The following is a 13,664-nucleotide window of genomic DNA, read 5'->3' on the forward strand; positions in this document are numbered from 1 at the left end:
GATGCACCCGTAGCATGTGTAATTATATATATATATATATATATATATATATATATATATATATATATATATATATATATATAAATATATATATAAGATGAAAAAGGGCAGCACTCCACTGGATAAAAATAAAACAAACTTTATTTACCCATAAGGCTGTAGCGACGTTTCGGCTCTTACACAGGAGCCTTCCTCAAGCCATAAGGCTTGAGGAAGGCTCCTGTGTAAGAGCCGAAACGTCGCTACAGCCTTATGGGTAAATAAAGTTTGTTTTATTTTTATCCAGTGGAGTGCTGCCCTTTTTCATCTTATACAATTTGTTGGATTGGCTTTTATCCACATTGGGCCTGTGCACCCTTTCTTCTATATTTCATTGTGACGGTGCTGCCATCCCCTTTTTTTCTTTTTATATATATATATATATATCTATATCTATCTTTCCTGGTACAAGTCCATTGGACCTTTGAAGCTTAGACCTCAAGAACCTTTCTCCATTTAAAATCCACCCTTGTAAAAATTCCCTTAAAAGGGTTATTCTAAAAAAAAAAAAAAAATCACTTAAATGCTATTTTTGGCACTCATAGGAATGAAAGGCGCGCGGTCCACCCTCCGGGACTTTTTGCAGGATCAGTTCTAAGCATAGGTGGCTCCCGCAACTATCAGATATTTTGATGGGAATAACCCTGGTATTACAAACAATCTTAGTTTGACTTGGACTTTGTTACAACGAATACTGCTGGAAAAAACAGATACACTGTGTGAGACCTAGTGCAGGACCTAAGGGGGCAGAGCATGACTGAAAGAGGAGCAAAGGTAGATGTCACGCAGCTCTTCTCCAGGCCCTACACTAGGTAATAGGATTTGTCAGTTATGGAGTGTTTCTTTAAGACTGATAGCCACATAATCGATTTAAAAAAGCCCCGTGATTTGCCAATGAACTAATGTGAATTGGGCATCTCCGGACTCCTTCAGAATCGGCTAGGAAGGGTGAAAGTTAATATGGCAATCAATATTAGATTTTCCTTATCTACTCTTTGGTTCCCCCAACCATGATAATAAATAGTGGCACTAGAGAAGTCTGGTTGCTGATCATCACTACCTACAGGAGAAGCAGACATTAATGGAGAGGAACCTGTCACACTGCGCATGCATGCCATTCTGCCAGCAGGAGGAGCTGAGCAGATGGATATATAGAGCAAAGATTTAAATGAATAAATAATTTTTTTTCTATGCTTAAGAGTCCAGTGGGCGGTCCTATCAGTGATTGACAGCAATATTAAGATGCACAGTCATACAGGAAAGCATTCAGCCTTCAATAGGACCCGTCCACTTATAAGCATCGCTAAAACACAGATTTAAATGGATAAAATCACAAGTTCCAATGACTCTTTTCCCACAAAAGTAGATCTGCTCAACTCCTGATATAGAATATGCAGCTTGCAGATCAGATACCATGCTCGGCTTGACAGTTGCCTGCTGTGTCTGCCTGTGTAAAGTGGCCTTAAAGGGGTTTTCCGGGAAAAGTAAATATTAAAGAGGCTCTGTTACCATGATCAACCCTATTAAACCAGGGACATTGTTGTGGAGAAATTCATACTGTTATGCAAATGGTAACAAAGCCTCTTTAATATTTACTTTTCCCGGAAAACCCCTTTAAGGCCACTTTACACAGGCAGACACAGCAGGCAACTGTCAAGCCGAGCATGGTATCTGATCTGCAAGCTGCATATTATATATCAGAAGGAGTTGAGCAGATCTAGGTTTTTTTTCATCAGTACCCATGATCCCTCACTGCTTCTTGCTTGTGGGCCAATGAGAAGGCTGCAATATCTTTAGCAACCAATAGGAAAGTTGCCTATATCTTACTAGTGTTAATCGCAAATATTCTAAAATCGCTAATTTTTAATCGCGAATATATTACATTGCCGATTTTTGCAATCAAGAAAATAATGACTGGAAATCACGAATTCTAGAATTTACGGCGAATATTGGGCTAAAAATTCGGGATATATTACGAATATGAATATCGCCTATGCTGCTCATCACTAAAGAGAAGCCAGTATTACTCTTCAGAATACATTTTTCATGAAGATACAGCAATACTAGAAGGTCAGGTCACCATACAGCATGCCATATATTAACTGTCCATTGCCACTTCCTTGCATCTAATCTTTCCAAAACCACTAGTTTACATTTTACAACATAGAAACTGAATGTTCCATTTCAGAGATAATCAAATATGGCTTGTTAACATCAGTTACATCAATTAGAAGTAGGGGGTTAATGCCATTTATAAGGCTGCAGCATTATGCAGAGCTTCTATATAGTGCAGATGTGTGGGACATGGAAAACAAATTATTAGACTTCCTCTAGAGTATAGATTGAATACAAACCATTTACAAATTCTGCAGAACATTTGCTATTTGTAAAAGAACAAAACAATAGGATCCATTGGATCACTGCTATTCCTATGTTTGTAGCCTGGAATCTATAAATATATATATATATATATATATATATTTTTTTTTTTTTAACAGATAATGCCATTATGAGAAGGATACTACTGTGCCACAACGGAAACACATGAATTTGTGTACATGGGCAATTTAGGTGACTATCCTGAGGAATTATACATGGAAAACAGCTATAGTGCTTATAAAATTGATGGATCTGCAATTTTACACATGAAAGATATTTGGTTGTGCCTTATGGATTAACCCAAAACACTTACTAATTCAGTTTGGTTCTTGTCCCTAACGAATTTATAGAAACAGTGGAAAACATGAAGACCAGGAGAAGGCCTTTACCATAGCTGCTATTTAATGGGCACCTGGTTCTTATAAGCGGCCACTACAAGTTTAAATATCTCTAAAACTATCAACAGTATCTTATGGATCAAAAATCATGTAAAAACTGGCTAATTACGGGTTAACTAGTACTGTATAACAAGTCCCACAGGAGGATTTAGCCTAGATGGGCCAAATGGTTCTTATCTGCCGACACATTCTAGGATATGGAAAATTCTGGAAAACGAAAAGGATCTACCTATATACAGTCCTGATCAAAAGACCACTTTTAAAATGGCAAAAAATCATATTTAGCATGGCTGGATAATAACAAGGTTCCAAGTAGAGCTTCAACATGCAACAAGAAGAAATGAGAGACAAAACATTTTTTGAGCATTCAATTAATTGAAAATAACGATTAAACTGAAACAGGCTGTTTTTCAGCTGATCAAAAGTTTAGGACCACATGCCTTTAAAAGGCCAAATCTGTGCAAAGATGTGAATTCATTGTCATTTTCTGTCAGGTAGTCACACGTTGGTTGGCAAAGGCAAAAAAACCTCTCCCTTTATGAATGTGGTCGGGTTGTTGAACTGCATAAGCAGGGTCTCTCACAGCGCACTATCGCTGCTGAGGTGGGACGCAGTAAGACAGTCATTTGGAATCTCTTAAATGCTCCTGAGGGTTATGGAACAAAAAAGTCAAGTGGAAGACCCCAAATTTTTTAATCAGCACTGAGCCGGAGGATCCAATTGGCTGTACGTCAAGACACTGGACGATCCTCGACCCAAATTAAGGCCCTTACTGGTGCTGACTGCAGCCCCATAACCATCAGACGGCATCTGAGACTGAAGGGCTTCAAAAACAAAAAACGTCTTCAAAGACCTCATTTTCTTGAACGCCACAGAACTGCTTGTTTGGACTTTGCAAGAGAGCACCAAACATGGGACATAACCTTGATGGTCCTGATGGTTTTCAACGTTACTGGCATGACAAGCAGATTCCACCTGAGATTTTTTCTACGCGCCACAGTGGAGGGGGCGCCATAATGGTCTGGGGTGCTTTTTCCTTCAGTGGAACAATGGAGCTTAAGGAAGTGCAGGGGCGTCAAACAGCCGCTGGCTATGTCCAGATGTTGCAGAGAGCATTGCTCATGACTGAGGGCCCTCGTCTGTGTGGTAACGACTGGGTTTTTCAACAGGACAACGCTACAGTACACAATGCCCGCAGGACAAGGGACTTCTTCCAGGAGAATACATCACTCTTTTGGCCCATCCTGCGTGTTCCCCTGATCTAAATCCAATTGAGAACCTTTGGGGATGGATGGCAATGGAAGGTTACAAAAATGGACAACAGTTCCAGACAGTAGATGGCTTTCGTGCGGCCATCTTCACCACTTGGAGAAATGTTCCCACTCACCTCATGGAAACGCTTGCATCAAGCATGCCGAAACTAATTTTTGAAGTGAAACAATAACGGCGGAGCTACTCATTACTGAGTTCATGTTTGGAAGTTGCATTTCTGTTTTGGGAAGGGGGGTTTAGTTTTTTTTTGTAGGTGTGGTCCTAAACTTTTTATCAGCTGAAAAACAGCTTGTTTCAGTTTATTCGTTGTTTTCATTAAATTGAATGCTCAAATATTTTTTTGTCTCACTCCCATTTCTTCTTGTTGCATGTTTAAGGTCTACTTGGAACCTTGTTAAGATCCAGCCATGCTAAATATTTTTCAAGTGGTCTTAAACTGTACTATATAATCTCTCATGCCTAGGTTGCAGCACTATCCATATGAAGGCATAGTGAGAATTACTTTGCGCTTGTCTTCTAAGATTCATTCTCAACGCCCAAAAAAAAAAAAAAAGAGCATGTGCTTGACCTAACTATAAAGAATAGATACGAGACACGTTAAAAGACAAACACTGCCAGAAGCATGATGTCTGGTGATGAGGCAACACTAGACAATGGCACTTGGATCTTCCTTATGATTTCTTCTCTTACCAGTTTCAGGATGTTCCATCTCACCGATGCTACCATCAGGGGTGGTTCGCTCATAGTGGTCTTCTGGGAGAGCCAATGGGCCTATTCTTGGACCAGAAGATGACTTGCTACTTGGGGTCTCTGACTCCTCTAGGCCGCTGTCATAGTAACTGTGCTGAGATGGGTCTTGGATGTCAGGTGCTTGATTGGATGTGGAAAACGTCACTCGACGATGAGGTAACTGCAGAAGACAAATGAAGACCCTGTTACAACTTAGAACTCATTAAGATACAAAGTAAAAACAGCCTAGTATGATACATACGCAATATGTTAAAAAGTCATTTCTATTAGATGTCTTTGTCGAGATTTTAGGTACCTTAGTCAAGAAAGACGACATAAGGTTTCTACTGCATTCTATTTTATAAATTAAATTATAGATCCCGCAAAATTATTTGCACTAGAATAATGATCATGTTGGAGTCCTAATCTTTTGTTCGAGAAGGTGTTAGCGTTGGTTTCTACAGAAACCACCACACAATGCATGCATGAAGTATAGAAAATAGGGATCGATAAAATAGATATTTATTTTTTAATACAGAACAATCTCAACCCTGTTCTCCTCTCCAAGGTCCTTTGAATGCCCTTAACGTAATCCACCTCAAACAAACACATCAAGAGATAATGAATGAGACAAAATGAATGAGGTCCTTTGACTCTATAGCTTAAATGCCGATAAGAGAAGACAATGGTGGCATTGAGGTAGGGTCATATTTACAGGTAATTAGTCGAATATGAGCCACAATGAGTGTTTGCAACCAGCGCAAGTAAATTAGATAACAACCTGTTCATGAAATCAGAATAACTCTGTTGCCTTGTAACCAGATCAAAAATGTAATACTGGTAGATGGGGTAATTAACACAGGCTCTCTACTATATAAGGGCCTCCATGTGCAGTACGGCAACTTAAGATGTGAAGGCTATACACAGATTTGGGCCATATATAGTACTGTTATTGGATACTATTACATAGACATTGTGCTATCATTTTATCTACTGTATATACTGGCGTATAAGACTACTTTTGAGCCCTAGAAAATATTTTCTAGAGTGGGGGGTCGTCTTATACGCCGGGTATGGCGGGCGCTGCAGTGCCGGGACGCCCGAATTATCAACAGAGAGAGCCCGGGCTATTGCCTTGTATCCCCAGCAGCTGAGAGCTGCGATGTAACCCACGGCATATGCCCCCCCTGCTCTGTACCTTGTATGCTCCTTGTACCGCCATCATCCCGGCCGCTCGCATCTCGCTCTTGCGCATGTGCGAGATCTCCGTGCGGCGTATCTAAGTGCGTTGCAGATGTGCATATGTGAATGTGAATATGAAGAATAACATAACAAAAACATGTTCAGGGTATAGGTGGCACATGTTTAGGGTCTGGAAGGCAGGGAGGGAGGACAAGGAAGGTGGTGGGATGCAGGGATGGTGGTGATACCATGGGATGGCGGTGGTACCTAGGGATGGTGGGATGCAGGGATGGCAGTGGTATCTAGGGATGGTGGTGGGATGCAGGGATGGCAGTGGTACCCAGGGATGGTTGTGGGATGCAGGGATGGCAGTGGTACCCAGGGATGGTGGTGGGATTCAGGGATGGCAGAGGTACCCAGGGATGGTGGTGGGATGCAGTAATGTACTGCTGTGTGTTGAAAAAGGGGTAGTCTTATACGGCGAGTATATCCCAAACTCTATATTTTCTGTGTAAAAGTTGGGGGTCGTCTTATATGCCCAGTCGTCTTATACGCCGGCATATACGGTACTAAGTTGGTTTGTACTCTGGCAGTAAAGCACTGTATGAAGTCATTGCTTAAGGTGGGCATGCATATTAGTCTAACATTAACAAATATAGACCATTCCAACCAAAAGAGTTTGTCAGGTGAAATTTAACAAGCAAACAAATAATTGTTTTAGCCTGCCATTAGGGACAGTAAAGAATTCAGCAGTGTTTGAAATGTTTGCCTGGTAGTCAGATCTTTTGCTGTCTGAAAGATCATTCATGACAGATACAGTAGATCATTCTTGGAAAGAACATTCCCAGAAAGCTTTCATCCATCGCCCAGTTTCATTGAACATGTATGACCAGTCTGAACAACTGTAATGGCAGATGTGGACTAAACTATGTATGGCTGTGTCTGTGAAACCATCGTTCATCAGATGATCATTTGTTCAACCACTGTTCAACTTTCAACCTAGTCCTGTCTAACTTTCAACCTAGTCCTGTCTAATTTGTATGGCCATCTTTATGCATCATGTAGCAGATATATTTGAACACTGTATGAAAAGAACAAAGAGTTAAATAGGTTTGATAAATATTTTTCCCAGCAGCTCCAGCAATCTTAATCTGACTCTGCAGGAGCGGTTGTCATGTTGTAAATGCTATGTGTTCTATTAATGCCGACTGAACCCACCAATTTCAGTTGACCATCTAATGTGTATGGTGCCTCCTGACCAGACAGCAGATGTTCAGGAAAAGAAGGATTGGCCTATTGGATTTTAACATGTATAAGGGGAGATAAGCCACCACCAGATTGTCTGGCAGCAGTTAACCCCACTCTCCTCATTCAACCAACAGCTAATACACATGGTCAGCTTTAGGCTCCTTTGACATTTGACTCTGAGGTGCCACTGTCTTAAAAGGGTATTTCCATCACATACAATGGGGGCATATCGCTAGGATATGCCCCCATTGTCTAATAGGTGCGGGTCCCACCTCTGGGAACCGCACCTACAAGGAGAACTAAGCAGGGAGAACTGTGGCTGGAGGACCCCAGGAATCCACCACCAATCGCTGCTCCCATACAAGTGAATGGGAGCGCACCGCGCACGCACGACCCCTGCTCTCATTAATTTCTGTGGGCAGAAATTTTTGGCGTCCACATTTTGGCACCCTTCATTCATTTGCCCGCTGCGTTCTCCACCTCTGGGACCCGCACCTATCAGACAATGGGGGCATATTGCTATATGATGGGAAAATCCCTTTAAATTACTTCAGATTTGAAAGCTAGAGTAACACTACATGCAGCACAATTCTTCCCTTTAAAAAAACAAGAAAAAAGTCTGATTGCTTAAAGGGTTCATCCACAAAAAGTATTACTATTGCAAAGTCCATGCAATAAAAATATTCTTTTTTTAATATACATTATATTTTCCTTTCTAGTAGCGCCCCCTGCTGTTTATCCTTCTGGTCAACCTTATCCTCCATTCAGAGGTGGACCAACATCTCTGTATCTTACTGTAAAATGACCCAGACACCAATCATTCATTCCTTCTTTAAAATACATAGCCATATATATCTGAAGACAGCAAAGACGGAAATTGTGAGGGCATTACATATTATATGCATCTCTGACGCTATATGTGAGGGACTATTCTCAATGAAGGGGAGAAAGAGCCATTTGAAATGCATCCTGGAAAGTGCAGGTGCTTGATGAGCTGCTACCCACACACACAAAAAGATATGTCAGGAAAAAGAAAAAAAATATATAAAAAGTTGTAAATTCACAGGATACCCTTTAAATGGTTTGTGCCACTAAAATCAACATATGTCCTTTCCACAGGATAGGGGAAAGCATCTGATCAGTTGGGGGTCTGTGATCACAAGAATGGAAGTCTGTTGCCCCCATATGAAAGAAGTGACTGGTTGATCATGCATGCTCCCCCTCCATAGATTCTTTAGGGACTGCAAGAGATAGCAAAGGACAGCACTAAAGAGTCACATTAATTTATATTTTATTCTCAATTATGTGAACAATGGTCACATCAGTGACTTTTACCCACCAATATATGATTTCACAATATACTGAACAATGTAGTCCTGCATCAGCTGCTAAGGTGCGAGCTTAGGCTTTTCATTTTTGAGGAATCGGTTAAGAATTCTCGAAACACTCCAAGCCTCATTGTAAACACATTGACATCCTCTGATGGCCTCTCTGCTAATGCTGAGCGCCATTTCGATTCTGTAAAATCACGACATCAATAACACTTTTGAGATTACAGTCAAATCCTAGTCCCCTGAAGTCCCAGGATGCGAATACCCACGCGATCCAAGCTCTGGTCATTTGTCTCAGGCAGAGAGGATACCTGTATTAAGTAACAGATGTTCATGGATATTCACAGATGCCTGCTTTCACTATGGCACGGATGCTTTCTTCAGTTGGCTGCTTCATGTTTACAGATAAAAGCTTTCAAGACATAAGTGTTTCTGCAAGCCTGGATATTCTATACATCAGTTAGCCAATAAAAGGTCAACGTGCACAGTTTACAGGGAAATTTTTTTATTATATTTGTGTCTTTGTCATTGAAGATATTTCACTTTAGTCAAATACTATAGACACCAGCGGGCAGATTATAAAAGGCAGCAGGAGGAGGGAGGATGACGAGAGCAAAGTTCCCTCAAAACGCTATAAAGAATTAACCTAACCCAACAAGAGCTTCTTTCGAAAGTAAAGGCGACTACACCTCAGTGCTGATAATTGCTGGATCAATAATTTGGCCATTCATGCAACAAAACAATTGCTCACACAAGCAATGGAAATCTGTTCCATCAGCTGGAAAATAGAACTTGAGTAGACAATGCATCTTCTCAAGAAGGTCTTGGCTTTATGCTGCTTGTGTAAGCACAAATGATATGTAAGGATATATAGTCTGCGATAGATGGTGTTAATTCACTCAATAAGTGTATACATGTGTAGAGAGCTACACATCTCAAAATCAATAGAAGCTGAGACAACTAACACATAGATAAGTTGATCAAATCTACTTCAGCCAACAATGATGTCCAAATAAAAATCTATAAGACGCAAGTAAAGATGGTTTTTATGAATAATGTGAACACACAAATTTCCTTATACATGGATTCCTGAGAACAATGTCCAATTAGGTGATCCAACCAAGCATTCGACACCGGAGTGTTCAATACATCTTATACAAAGTACATGTTTTTATTGTACAGATGGGTTACAGTAAAGGGGAAAACTTATTAGCCCAAATGTACTAAAGTGTCGGTGACAAATTGGTCTAAAAAGTTGTAGAAATTAGTGCAATTTGGACCATCTAGGGTCTTTACACTTTTTTCAGACATACATGAGGGTAGGGCTTAGCGGAAAGTGGTGGGGTCTAATATGCGCCATTTTGAATCACAATTCTGGTGTAAAAATCTGTCTCAAAAGGAGGCCAACTAATAGTATAGAGTCAGAGAAAAAGGTCTATCCCTGAACAAGATTTAATCACCCAGCTTGAGCTACTGTGATATATCTGGTGGAGGCCTGTCTAAAGCCTCATTCACACGTCAGTGATTTCCATCAGTGATTGTGAGCCAGAACCAGGAGTGGAGCCTCCACAGACACAAGGTATAAGGGAAAGATCTACCCCGTTCTTTGTTTAGAGCCACACAAGGTTTTAGCTCAAAATCACTGATGGAAAACACGGACCAAACATTGACGTGTGAATGAGGCATAAGCCTGCGTCATCAACAGCATTGGGAAATCTGGGCCATTATTTCCCATAATGGAGCCTTACCACCAATGTAAAGCAAAGAAAGTTAGGGCAGTTCACTAGGATATGATATCACTTTCTGATTGGTGGGTTCCAACTGACAGGATCTCCTAGTGAAACTAGTGCTGTGGCCCCATCCCTGTGCAGAGACCTGCTATACACTACTTGGTAAAATTGCTCAATGTACCTTAGTTCCTTTGTTATTAAAATCAGCGGAGGTCAACCCTTGACTAAAATGTTCTGGTATATCCTACTGATATGCCACAACATTCAGAAATGAGTATATCCATTTAACATCCCATATATTTACCTATCAAGATGTTGCTCCCCCTCACTTTAGTCTCAAACTGCATAACCGTGGGTCCCTCTATATGTAAAGATCTTGGCAGCACAATCCATTTAGATGTCTTTTATGAGAATGGAAATTTACGTCTATCTCTATTCCCAATTTCCAGATTAAGGGCTCATGCACACGGGTGCTGTCATTTGTAGTCCACAAATTTCGCATCCGCAAAAGACAAACACCAGCCGGGTGCATTACACATTTTGCGGAATGGAACGTACTGCTCTGTAGAACGGTCCCATTCTTGTCCACAAAAATAGGACATGTTCTATTTTCTTTTGTTTGTGGGCCAGACTTCCGGATGGATCCGCATCTGCAAAAAATGTGGATCATAAGCAGACCAAAACCACGGTCCTGTGCATGAGCCCTAAATTGCATGACATTCAGAATGACCAATATATAAAAGGTACATGACTCCATCCAAGAAAACCCATCACTTTGGTCAGACCGGAATAAGGGACTGGATCACTGTCATTTCAACAATACATAATTAAATTGTATAATAGATAGAGTCAGGCAGGCAGGATGTCAACATAGTATATTCCCAAAAGATATAACCTAAGAGCATATTATATAACTTTATGTAACTTAAGTATTCATTGCCCTAAGCAGTTTAGAGGAGTTGCAAAAATATTTAATGAGTATGATATGAGTGTAAGGATTCCGTTTAGAGATACGTGGTCTAGAATTTCCTAGAGAGATTCTCTGTTCTTGTAGAGGATCTATGGCGTAACAATTTTCAAATTTATCTCAAAACTCTCTAAGGACCACTGACAAGATTGGATGTGAGCAGGAAAAACAAGATCAAGGCAGACAACCCAGGAGGAACAGTACAACAGTATACTGCCTCAAGGAAACCACTATTTAAGGAAATTGGCATTTTTTTTTACAATGCTAAGATAAGATAAATTGCTCAGCACTAGAGACAGGCAAGCAGCCCAAAGAACTTCATGTTACTATATTCATGGTAAATGGAAGAGTCTTATTTTTACCGGACAAATTGTCTGAGCACAAAAATAAAGAAAAATTTAAAAAAATCTGTAAAACTAAACACATACTAGTCAACACTACTTTTGAAAAAATTCTTTCAAAAGTTCACAAAAAAAAAGTAAAAAAAAAAAAAAAAGTTAGAGCTTGTTGCCAAGTGGGTCCTCTCATCAAAACAAATACATTTCCCATTGAAGCTGGTCCGGCAATCAGTTGGATCATCATGGGACTGTCATTTGAAAACCTCTGTCGAACAGCTAAAATTACCTAGTTGGTTTCAGGTGGGCATACATGTAGGCCATTGATGCAATGATCAGATGGACAAAGTGTGCCAGAGCAAGGGCCACTTGTTCTTCTCTGGCTAACAGGTGGAAGGTCCTGAGTGGTGGGCTGTTTTTTTTTGAAGGATTAAGCATAGGCAACTCATATTGACAATAGAATGCACATTGGAAACAAAAGGTCATATGTGAAAAGTTATTTCTCATGAGACAAATGTTTTGATAGAGGTTATGGTCAGATTTCCTCTCAATGGGGTAGACAACACCGAACCATGCATCTTTTTAGGGCATATAGACATTAAAGATATAGATATATAATCCTTTATATGGCCACCATGTAATTAACACTACATTAAAGGGGGAAATATCTATCCAAACAAAGGTTAGCTGTTTGCCAGTGGTGCCTACAGGCAGATCTGCTGTTAACGGCTGACCACCATGACATCCGCATTCCAAAAAGGATCGACTTTAAACAGAAAACGTTATTAACTATTCCATAACTGTTTATGCCAATTACTTGCATAATCTCATTTTGATGACTTGTGCATATTAAAGAGGATCTGTCATCGCTCCTGACATATCTGTTACTAACCACTTACATTCCCCAAGCAATAACAATTCTGAAGCATCTGTCCTTATGATCTTGTGCTAGTCCTTTATTATTTGTAATAGAATTGCCAGCATCTTGAAATAAAGGTACAGATGGGTGTTACCAGTTTGGGGGGGGGGGGGGGGGGGTCTGTGCACCAACATCACTGATTGGACAGAGTCAGATACAACTGCTACTGTTAACACCTGGAAGTACCTTTACTGCAGACTTCGTGGAAATTTGTAAACTTCTAGCAGGAATAATACAGGAATGGAACAACTGAGTCATAAGAATACATGCTCCAGAATTGGTATTACATAAAACTGACATGCCAGGAGAGAGAACAGTTCCTCTGTAAGGTCAGGGTTCCAGACAAAAAAATAAAAAATCTCAAAGAGCCATTGGCTCCTAACCTGAAAAATTTAGGAGCCAAATGAAATTTTTAGTCGCCAAATTTAAAATACATATAATATAGCTGGGATGCTAAGGAGCATGGGGTTTTCTAAGCTACAGCCCACGCAGTTTCACACCTATCTCTAGAACAGGGCCTCCAAAATTAAGAAGAGAGCACCACGCATGTGCGGCAGGCGCTCTCGGCTATTTCCAGAACTCCCATAGAAGTGAATGGACAGTGAACTACGCAAGCATGATCACCTCTCCATTCAACTCTATAGAAGTTCCAGGAAGTTTCGGCACTCCCATAAAAGTCCATACATGGTGCGCCCTCGTTCACTTTGGGGGCCGTACCTATCCCATGCCAAAGTGCGAGATGGGCCAACCCCTTTAAAAAGGTATTCTGGTAATCTTCTAATCCACAGGATAGTTTTATATTTCTGACCACTGGGACTGCCCCATACATAAATGAATGGAGAGGCTGGTGGAGCGTGCGCCTTGGCGCTACATTTATTCTCTATGCGACCGCCAGAAATAGCCAAGCACTGTCCTCAGCTATCCCCAGCAGTCCTATAGAGAATGAAAGGGGTGGCAGGTGCATACACTACCTGCTGCTGCATTTATTTCAGGGAGCTCCATAGGGCAGGGGTGGCCAACCTGCGGCTCTCCAGCTGTTGCAAAACTACAACTCCCAGCATGCCCAGACAGTCTATAGCAGGGCATGGTGGGAATTGTAGTTTTACAACAGCTGGAGAGCCGCAGGTTGGCCATC

The 13,664-nt window shown here is 40.8% G+C and overlaps 1 protein-coding gene across 9 annotated transcripts in view; it reads right to left on the minus strand.

Annotated features, from left to right (window-relative positions):
- PCDH1 (protocadherin 1) overlaps nt 1-13,664 on the minus strand; it is a 206,625-nt gene that overhangs the window by 56,834 nt on the left and 136,127 nt on the right. For all 9 annotated transcript variants that reach the window (XM_040441029.1, XM_040441072.1, XM_040441021.1 and 6 more), the window contains exon 4: nt 4,779-4,998. In XM_040441029.1, the coding sequence (XP_040296963.1) occupies nt 4,779-4,998 (220 nt within the window). The remainder of the gene's footprint in view (nt 1-4,778; nt 4,999-13,664) is intronic.

The sequence above is a fragment of the Bufo bufo genome, chromosome 1 (genome assembly GCF_905171765.1).
Source record: "Bufo bufo chromosome 1, aBufBuf1.1, whole genome shotgun sequence".
Lineage (NCBI taxonomy): Eukaryota > Metazoa > Chordata > Amphibia > Anura > Bufonidae > Bufo > Bufo bufo.